Below are 11,472 nucleotides of genomic sequence, written 5' to 3' on the forward strand. Positions count from 1 at the left end.
AAAAAAAAAAAAAAAAAAAAAAAAAAAAAAAAATTGTAAGACTCTTAGAACTTAGTTTACAAGCACTTAATAATGCAAGACCTTAATATTCATACACTAGACACTGAAGTTACTAAATGTTTCCAAAGATAATATGAAAATAATTAGATGAGCTGGATAAATAAGAGACTGTCATAACCTTGATTCAAGGACAGTAAAATTCCATTTATAAATCAAATCATTTATATGTGGACCCTACCTACCTAAGGAGAGACCTTCTTGCTGTAACAACACCATGAGTATCATGTAACACTCTTCCATTTGTCTTGATGCAGTGGCTGAAATTGTATTCACCTGTGCCTACAGCTACAACTTCATGATATCCAGCTAGAAAAAAAAAAGAGGGAGAAAGAGAGAGAGAGAGGTAAGCAGTAGCAACCTGTTCTAACCCTATTTCTTATGTTCTAATCCTATTATCCCATCATTTTTAATTGTGTAACATGTATTGCCCAAAGAGATGGAAAAATAATTCCACAATTTCAAATAAGATTATTTTAAGAACCAAATTTTAAAAGTTGTTTTCTCAATTAGAAAGGCAAGCTGGTGTGTATCTAAATTATACCCTGGTGCTTAATCTAAATTTTTAGCACAATCACCAGAATCAACATATATACTTGGCTTTTAAATATACACATATTTCTTACACATCTAGATTTATCTGACCTTCTAAGAGATTTCATTAAGTCATGCCCTCATGAAGCTTCTTCAGCAGAGACAGAAAAAAAAACTAAACAGCTGGGTATGGTACTGTACACCTATAATCCCAATACTCAGGAGGCTGAGGCAGGAGGATTGCTATGAGTTTAAGGCCAGATGGGGACACATAGTGAGTTCAAGAGAACCCTGAACTACATAGGGAGACCCTGTTTCAAAAAGCAAAAACAAACAAACAAACTAAAAACAAAGAAAAAAGACTAAACAAACCCTATACTCTGATAAGTGCTTTGAAAAAAACAATTATGAAGCTGATGTGAAGAATGAAAACAGGTTACTTCATGCACATTAGTTTCAGATTTTTTTCTGAATAAGCTGAAAGTTGCAGTGTGAAGAATAAGTAGCATGAAGAATTTAAGCCTCAGTGTGAAGAGTAAGCAGCATGAAAAGGGAAAGTGTTTTCTAAGTAAAAAGAAACAGCATAAGCAGAGCAAACAGAGAAATCACTGCTGCATTATTCAAATAAACCAAACTACAGATGAATGGATAGGATAAGAAACTGTGATATAGCCAAAAGTGGTGGCCCATATCTATAATCCCAGCTACTCAAGAGGTGGAGGGAGGAGGATCACAAGTTTGAGCCTAGCCTGTGAAAATTAGTGATGCAGTGAGACTCTATCTTAAAATAAAAAATAAAGTAAGGCCTGAGGATGTAGCTCAGTATGAAGTCCCTGGGTTTAATCCCCAGTGCCCTCACCCCCCCAAAACACTGACATTGATATATATGTATATAATATATATAAATACATATTATTTATACATATGTATTTCCCTGGGTTTAATCCCCAGTGCCCTCACCCCCCCAAAACACTGACATTGATATATATGTATATAATATATATAAATACATATTATTTATATACATATGTATTATGAATATATATATATGTGTATACATATGTATTTTGAATATATATATTATATATGTATTATATATAATATGTATTTATATGTATCATATACCCTGATACTCATATATACTGATGTATATCAGTATATACATATACATCCATTTATATATACACTCCCACATATATATTCATAAATATCTCACATTAAATATACTCCACAATAGTATATACCTCAGACTTTAAGAAGGAAATCTTGCCATTTGTAACAACATGGATAAACATATGTTATATGAGTAAGTTCTGTATAGGATGGTGACTACAGTTAATAATAATAATAATATACTGTATTCATAAAACTCATGGCCAATATTGTGGAGCAGGTAGGGTGAAGGGCAAGTAAAGTAGGAGAGTATTGGTGTGATATAAAAAGGTGTAGTAAAATTTATTTTTCTGGAAAATTGAGTACATAGAGAACAAAATCCCCTCAGACAGTGGGTAGCATTGAGAAGAGCAATTTTCAAGAAGCAGAAGAGAAAAACAATTAAATTGGAGTAAAGAGTAGATGCAGTTGCTATAAACAATTTCTTGATGAAGTCTGATCACTAAATGAATTACACAACAACTATGGATTTATGCTTGCGGGTGCCAAAAGTTTAAAGTAAGTTTGCTTTTATTTGTAAGATAGAAATTTAGGAAGCCAGGCTTTATGGGCTACTGGAAAGACTGACAGCAAATATGTATTATTCAAGGATACCTGAGCACAGATTCTGCTTTCATCCCTATGATAGGGATGTGGTCCTAAGAATGCTGAATCTAACTCAATAACCAGGTTTCTAAACTTAAGTGGAATGATACAGTGTCACTGTAAGATCTGGAATGAAATAGTGATGTAACCTCTGATTTTAAGGGGAAGTATTATAAAAAGAATGCACCTTTCTCAACCATGACTTCTTATCTGCAATGCTTCAGTGGGATAGTTAAATTTAAGGGTACAGGGAAAAGAGAAGATAATCAAAAAAAGAAATTCATTGGATGTGAGAGGGAACTGAATTTGAACTTAAGTGAAAGAATTAAGGAATTAAAGAAGGGACATCCTTCCTCTACTGTTACAGTACAGAAGGATACAAATGCAGGAAAATATATAAATTTGCTGGTGAAGGAGAGAAAGGCATTTAGATTTGACAGCTTCTTACAGACCCAATTAAAAATGATGAGGCAAGGTAATAAAAGCTAATAATGTACTTTATAATATACATATACATAAAGCATAATATACATATACTTTATGTGTTGATTGTGTGTTATTCCAGGAATATTCTTGTGATTTCATTCAGGAGTTACCATCCCACATTCCTGCTCATGATTTCTAAAAGCACATGTATCATTATTAGTCATGTTCTTTTCCACCTAACTTCAAATCTACTTCCAGAATCCCTATATGTATATAAATGCTACTCAATACAAACTTTAAATGATGTTATTACTTTACTCATCTCTTATTATCTATCACTCATTTTATCTTCATTTTATCACATCAATTCTTTAAAAAATGTAATTTAGTTTCTTTTTGCTCATGTCCATCTAAAGTCTATAGGCAGTACCTCAAAACCACCTAAATGGTGATTTTCTAATTTGGTTTCAACTCCTATAATCTTTTAAAAAATATTTGCTATCAATTTTTACTTAAAATTAACTTACCTTAATCACTGCAATAATTTATTAAACTTTTACAAAAATCCAAGTACTGTGCTAATTACTTTATTACATTTAATTCTATAAATCCCATTTCCCAGGGGGTTATTGTATTATCTGCAGTTTTAAAAATGGAGGAGAAAATTGAAGCACATTTGAGTTTATACACAGACCAAAGTAATTTAAGCTACAGAGCTGTCTGATTCTCACATTCCAACAATTACAGCGCATTGCCTTCTCCATATGAAACCTTTCATAGATTATTATCAATCTTATTAAATCTAACTTTTGACTAGCTGATGAGGCACTTAATAATTCTGCTACCATCTCATCAATCTAACTCTATTTTTATTGCGTCTGCAAATATACTACTGTGTAATCAATTCATCTCCTCATTATCCCAAAATTAGTTTTCCACTACTCTTTTCTCTTATGCCTTCCTCTCTCCAAAACTGTTTTCCTTTTCTCTATGCATCAAACCTTTATCAACACTAAAATTTCAGTTTAATTCTCATTTGTTTCAGAAGATTTAAACCCTATTATTTTTCTGCTATCTGAATTTTCATGCATTTTTGCATTAAGTAAAAGTTTGTTTTCATCATCTGCTAGAAAAATATCACTTCAAATCAGTACATCGTCAACAGAAGCAAAGACAGTTAACAAAAATATTACTATACTATAGTTCAGATCAAGATACTAGTTTTTGTATAAACACATCCCAAATATTTGAACTTACCTCTTTCAACAATAAAAGCAGCCAATGAATTGCTACATTTCAGATATTGTGAGTGACTAGAAATTAGCTGATCAAATGTTTCTTTAACAATTTGTGAGATCTTAGAATATTGGGTATGTCTCCCATCTAGAAAAAGAATTAAAATGCAAAATGAATTTGAAGAACATTGTGATTTTAGTCTTATTATTAAAAACTTACAATAAAATTAATAATTTATAGTCATGCAAGCAAATTTGTAAATTGTCATGAATGAGATTTTAAAGTATTCAGTTTTAAAGTATTCACATAAAAGAATACAAGCTACTAAGCTTTTTTAATAACTTATATTAAAAGGTATTTCAATATTATATACTATTGCTAGAGGACTACTGATTTACATTTGTAGAGGTTAGTCTGACAAGATACTCAAAACTCATGAGACAAAAGACAATTCTTTGTTGTATATATAGACTGTTCCACACATTGCAAGATGATCAATATCCCAATGAATGGTGGTAATTTCCCCAATCATTATGACAGTCAAAATACACTCCCTTAATATTTGGCCCACTGAAAAACACTGCAAACTACTAATCATTTAGACCCTTTGAATAGTCTCATGCTCACTCTTAAAAATTCCCTAATTATGAAAGAGGATTAAAACAGTTGACAGTAACTAGGATTATCAGAGAACAACTTATGTTATGGTTTGCAGGGACTTTTGGAATATCACTTAATCATGGGGGTGATATAGCTAACTTGCTGTTATAAGGCAAGGTCTGGTCAGGAAGAGGTGAGTCACTGGCAGCAGGATGTGGAAGCACATACCTCCCTCCTCCATAGCTCTCCTCTCTCTACTTCCTAGCTGTCATGAGGTAAGCAGCGTTCCTCTGCTATCCCCTTTACCAGGCTGTTCTGTCCTGGGTCCAGCTGACTGTGAACTAAACTGTTCGCCATAATTTTGGGTATCAGATATTATGTCTCAGAAAACTAAGTAAGATAGTTTGTAACCAAGAATATACAACAAAAGTTACCCATAAAGTTGTTTGCTTTTTTAAATATGAGGGAGGAGCTTGAAATTCTTCAGTAGGACTCTGGTGACCTACTACTTTGAGTATATATAATTGTGTATTCCTAGGAAAAATCATTGTTTTGGAGAATCATTGCATAATCACTTAATACAGTATTTCTAAGTTTGGCTATAAACCACTGATGGTTCTTGATGTTCCATCAAGATGCTGGTGGTCTACAAGTGGTTCATAGTTGATTTAATATTTTCAGAGGAAAAAAGTAAATAATTTTGATCTCATGCAGTACATATATTTGAAATGTATAATTATAATTTTATAGAAATTCTTTTTACTTGCTTAATAATCATAACCTAAAAGTTACATGAATGCTAAAAATACAAAATTAGTAGTCTTAACTAACATTCTGGTAATTGGATATAATTTATTTCAGCTCATTTATATGTTCATGTTTTTATTAAACTTGCATTTTCTTAATATTAATACTTTATATGTTGCAAATCAAGTAAATTCATATTATGAAAAAAATTCAAGGGCAGGGGGATGTAGCTCAGTGGCACAGTACATGCCGAGCAAGTGCAAGATCCTGAGTTTGATCCCCAGTACAAAAAAAAAAGTAAAAATTTAATCACAAAATGAAGCTCCGTGAGAAAGCAGAATGAATTAATGGCTCTGTTTATTAACAGAACTCATGGTGTAAGAGAAATACTATAGCCTATAGTAGTGTTTTGCTTTTTAAAATTTAACTATTCCTGTTCTAATAAAATGAATACATTCATAAGTTTCCCTCTCCAGATGCAAAACTGCTATTATAAGTTTCTTATAGATATTGAGAGACAACTTATAAACAATACATTATTTTATAAACAAAAACTGGGGCATGCTATACTCCAGTGTTTGCATTTATTTGGTCTTGAACATGAAAAAAAAAAAGACATTAGCACTGTTTCATTCTTTTAAAAGTTTCCTCAGATTAAATGTATTATGTATTATATATTTAATCATGTGGTATATAGTTTTCATTTTAGAACAAAAGTAATCTGCAATAATTCTATATGTAGCAAGAAAATGTTTTGCTGCTCATTGGAAATATCACAAAGACTATTTGGGAATCAATAATATACAAATAGGGCATGGGATTGTAGATGAGTGATAGTTTGTCTAGTATGTGCAAAGCCCTAGTTCAATCCCCCACACCCCCCAAAACAACACAGAAAAAGAAACTAGCATACCAATATACCTCCTGATCTTAATTTAATATTTAAATAAATATTGTGCATGTAATTAAATATTTAATAAATCTGTTTTTAATGTGTGTGAAGGACTGAGAAGCAGTCCTATTTTCCTCTTTTCCCTATTTATGTATACTAATTGTTGATGGAATAAAATACTCTCAAATTATTGGGAATGAAGATGAGATACAAATAAAACATATATAATGCCAGTTAATACCATTTGAGTACAAGTTGCTACTTTCATGTGATACTAAGTAACCTGAATCTATATTCAGAGCCAAAATTTTATTTTAGTGAAGACATAGCCCAGTCAGAAGTAAAGGGCAAAGCACACAGTCTATTATGAAACAAAAGTTCCTCTCTATAATTTGCCCAACAGACTTTTGTGGGTCACAAATCTCTTTTTCCTTCAAAAATTTTAATACTCAACTCCTTTTTTAACCCATAGTTTAAAGGATAATGTTTGTTCTCCCTTATTTGACATCTGACTTGACCTGAGTCTTCTAAACTGGACTCAATTCTTGCACTTTTTAAATAACTACATACTCTTTCTTCACCAATTATGGTCTGGTTTCTTAGGGTAATAGCAACCTATGCTATTTGCTAATCCTTGGGATTCAACCTAAATGTCTGTAAAAATGTCCACAGAGGTTGAATGGAAAGACAAGAGCCTCTTCCTTTACTAAGAAATCACTGCTGTTCTATCAATTTCTTGTGGCTCTTCTGTTCATAATTAGTGTGACTATTAGGTCAAATGGTTGTATCTACTGCTGGATTCTGTCATTTGAATATGCTTATTTTCCATGGTCTGGTCTGTTAGCTCCATGTAACCATGGAAACGTACACAGCCTTTTTCTTTATCTCAGAAAGATAAAGGAAGACCAAAGTTGAATAGGCAGAAACTTTTCAAATCCTAACCTGCAGGCCTGAAAAATGAAAGGAAGAAAGGCTCTTCTTTAGTTTATAAATACCCTAAACTTTAAAGTCAGAAATGTTTCTAATACATTATTAACGTGGAATTAAGAATAATTTTCTGCATTTCATGAAATTAATAGTTTGACAGTAAAAGGATGTGATAACTACCGCACGAGAATATTGAATGTGATGATGTAATAAGAAAGGTAAAAAATATGAAAGTTACTATTTGGTGAGCATGTGCTGTGAGTCACTGATGTCAGTAATTTATATGTATGAATTCATTTAATCCCCACAACAACTCTATAGGGACTTTCTGAAATAGTCATTTTATAAATGAGGCAATTAAGGTGCACAGGGAAGCAAGTGGTCCTAGATCATATAACTAGCGATGTGAACTGAAATTTAACCTTTCTTGGGCTTGAGGGACTAATAACTTCCATTAAAGAAATGTGAAAACAAGACCATAAAAGCAAAGAATTCTCATAGAAACAGTTGAAATTCATGAAACTGATGAACTGTCTTCTTAGAAGAAGAGGCCCCTTCCTTTAATCTTTCCTCTCTATTCCTTATTTCCCTCATTTTTTAGGAAGGCATATGGGAAATTTTTTTCTTTCCAAGTGTGAAAAGTTTGAATAATGAAATATCAGTATAAATTTTCATACTTATCCATTTTTTTGAGACAGGGTCTTGCTTTGCAGTTCAGGCTGACCTCAAACTCATGGCAATCATCCTGCCTCAGCCTTGCCAGTGCTGGGATTACAGGCGAGCACCACCACCCTCAGCTGCATATTTTCATTATATTTTTAATTGGGTTAATTATCTAAGAAAGAATATTACAAGGATTTTCCTACCATAATGTACTTTTGAAACATATGCAGATTCAGGAGAAACAACAGGTTCTGCAGGGATAGGAGGAGGACCTGTAAAAAACAACAAACTTTAAGAAACACGAAACTTTATAATACCAAAGAGCTGGTACTTTACTATGATTAACAATAAACCAAGAATGATTATTTTTCTGTGTATTTTTGCCAACTCTAGGTCATCAACCACTCTTTAGGACAGTGTTTTAGTACTATTCGGGTCTGGGACTAAATACCCAGCACCCACAACTTAACAGAGGAGAGGTTTATTTTGGCTCATGGGATTTTGAGGATTCAGTCCATAGTTAGCTGGCTCCAAGGCAGAATGGTAGAAGGTCAGGGCAGAAGAAATGCAGACCAATTAATGGCAGCCAGGAAGTACAGAGTAAAGGGAGGGGCTGGGAGGGAAACACACCCTCTAAAGGCACACCAGTGGTACACTTCAAACCAGGACCCATCTCATAATAGCTGAACTCAGTGATGGATAAATTCACTGATGAGTATAATGCCCTATAAGCCAATCATCTTCAAAGCACATGAAGCTTTTGGGGCACTTTTTAGACATAAAACGTTAACACTCCCTGACCTTGACCCCCCAAATAAATGACCATGTCATTATGCAAAATACATTTAGTCTATCTCTAACAGTCATCAGAGTATAATAACAGCTCAGGCACTGATAAAAAGTCCAAGTCCTGTCTCCTCCGTGACTCTAGCAAACACTTAACTGTGAACCCTTATAAAAATAAAAAAGAAAGTTAAACACTTCCAACATAAATATTGTAGGGTAAACACTCCCTTTCCAAAATGGAGGAATAACAGAATAAAAACAACCAATACAAGACCAAAACCCAGCAGGGTAAACGTTAAATTCTGTACTCCCAGGTCTAGCACCCAGGCAAGCTGTGGCAAGATGTGAGCTCCAGAGGCCCCATCTCTGTCTCACTGCTGGTTGCTGTGCTCCTGGCCTCTTTCTTGAGCTGGCTCTATTCAAAATCTGTAGCTTTTCTCAGTAGACCTATCCATATCCCTAGCATTTCTAACTTCCTTGGTTCACTGCTACACTTTCAGCTTCACTCTCCTATCTTCACACACTGCACTCTCAGAGGAACACTGCCTGGCCTCCCAGGACTTCTTCTGAAATCTAGGTAGAAGCCTCCCTGAACCCACAACTCTCACATTCTGTATATCCATAAGGCCAATACCAACCATATGAATAATGCCAAAGTCTGCCACCAGTGGGAGCAGCAGCTGTGCAACTTTGGATCAGGCTGAAGTAGTTTTTGAGTGGCTGGATGCTGATGCTTGAACACTGGAAAAAGCCTTCCTAGCCAGTCCTGAATGAGGTGGAAATCTTGGACTCTCCTCAAAGCAAATATTTACACTTTTGTATCATTTAGTATGTGATGAATGAGTTCTTGCTGAGGTGCCTTTAAGTCCTACTGTCTTGATACAAAGTACTTGGCTTCTCTTCAATGCTAATCTTTTTAGCAGTCATCATGCTCTCCTTTGCCCCAACTCCATAAGTACTTCCTTTTGGATGAAACAGTAAACTTTTCATATAAGCTTTTTGCTCCTGATTTTCACTACAGACCTGGCTAAAAGCTGCCTGCAGTATCTGTGCCACAGCTTGAATGTTGGACTGCTTTGAAATTTTCTCTCCTAGATTAATCAGACTACCATGCTTAATCTCAGTCTCCTGCAAAAACTCAGGACATGAGCAAAATGAAGACAAATTTTCTGCCACAGTGTAACACACATGGCTTGTAGGCCAACTGCCAATGGAGTCCTTGTGTCTAGCTGAAACTTCCTGAGATTGACCTTGACCATTTGCATTTCTGTAAGCATTCCAGGCTTGTAAATTGAAACCAGCATCTCCAACCAAGCTCAGTTTATAGCATCCTATCTCTACATGGCATCTCAAAACTGTTCGATGGTCCTCTCGTGAACTATTTCCAAAGACACCTGAACTATGTGGTCAGGTATAGTCACAGCAAAAATCCCATGTCTCTAGTCACATCTTAAAGGAGGAATGGTTTATTTTAGCTCATGTTTTCAGTCTGTGCTCATATGGCTTCAAGGCAAAAAAACCATGGCAGAAAGACCTGGATGGAGGATAGATACTAATCCCATGACATCCAGCAAGTGGAGAAAGAAGGGAGAAGGATGTTATACCCTTCTAGTTCATGCCCCCAGTAGCCTGTCTTTTATCATCAGGCCCCATTCTCCTAACCATAACATTCAGCTATGAACTTATCAGAGGACCAATTTAGCACCCACATGATCTGATCACCTCTACACAGGAGGCTTTTGAGGGATATTCTAGATCTAAATCTTAACTTTCAGCCCTGTTAAAGTCTTCCCTATTTTGGTATTAGTTATGCAAGTACATTTTTCTTAATCTTATAGTATTATACAGTTTGCTTTGTAAATGACGCAATCTTCTGAAAAGCAGCTAAAACAAAGCCCTCTTTTAGATAGACGAACAATTTTGTACAATAAGTCCCCGACTAACAAGATTTGTTCTGAGAGAATTGTTCATGAGTTGGATTCATCTGTAAGCCAACAAAGTGAGTCTTATACAGTATACCTGTGATAGTTTGCAACTTAAATGTTCTTAAGTTGGGGACTTACTATATTTATAATACTGTACAAACTATTAAAATTAATATGCTGTTAAAATTAATGAATAAAAATTTACTATTTTAAATACTGTTTTCCAAGGGAATGCTATATTCAAAGTTTTCAATGCTTTTAACAGTCCCACTCCTTGAAAATGCTTTTCAACTCAGTCTCAAGAAGAAAAGAATGACACTAAACCAGAGGGACAGAAAAGACCAGGAAAAGGTAAATGAAGATGCTCCAGATGCTAGGACTTTCAGCTAAAACAGGGATTTCTCTTAACAATAATTCATACAAAGAAAGCAAAAAGAACTACTATGGACTTAATTTTGAGAAACTAGTTAGATGTACATGATGAGCAAGGAATGAGTAATAATGTAACCTTAGAATTCATGTTACAGAAGAAATGCTAACTATAGTTAAATATATACTTTCTGGAATTGAGAAAAGCAGAGCTTTAAAACTCAGACAGAGATGAATTTACTTCCATTTACTTGTCATTGTAGCTCAAGGAGAAAGAAAATGAAAGATATTAAATCTTGTATATTGTCTACAAATAATCTCAATAAAAATAAAACAATACTGTGCTAAGTGGTCCATATTTTAGAACACCATGTACAAATAGCCAAGAACAATCTTCAAAAGAAGAAAATTTTAGAGAGTTTACATATCCTGATTTCAAAACTTATTCTAAAGTTATACTAGAGCCGGGGATTTAGCTCAGTGGTTTTGCAACATGCCTCACAAGCACAAAGGACCCAAGTTCGATCCCCAGTACCAAAAAAAAAAAAAAAA

General features: G+C 34.2%; 1 protein-coding gene across 1 annotated transcript in view; it reads right to left on the minus strand.

Annotated features, from left to right (window-relative positions):
* Positions 1–11,472, minus strand: part of Adad1 (adenosine deaminase domain containing 1) — a 47,354-nt gene that overhangs the window by 29,360 nt on the left and 6,522 nt on the right. Inside the window, exons 5-7 of the mRNA XM_010611133.2 lie at positions 8,044–8,112; positions 4,033–4,158; positions 243–366 (exon numbers count right to left, since the gene is read on the minus strand). Of these exons, the coding sequence (XP_010609435.1) occupies positions 243–366; positions 4,033–4,158; positions 8,044–8,112 (319 nt within the window). The remainder of the gene's footprint in view (positions 1–242; positions 367–4,032; positions 4,159–8,043; positions 8,113–11,472) is intronic.

Source organism: Fukomys damarensis, unplaced genomic scaffold, assembly GCF_012274545.1.
Source record: "Fukomys damarensis isolate Sample0158 unplaced genomic scaffold, DMR_v1.0_HiC HiC_scaffold_38, whole genome shotgun sequence".
In the NCBI taxonomy this organism is placed as follows: domain Eukaryota; kingdom Metazoa; phylum Chordata; class Mammalia; order Rodentia; family Bathyergidae; genus Fukomys; species Fukomys damarensis.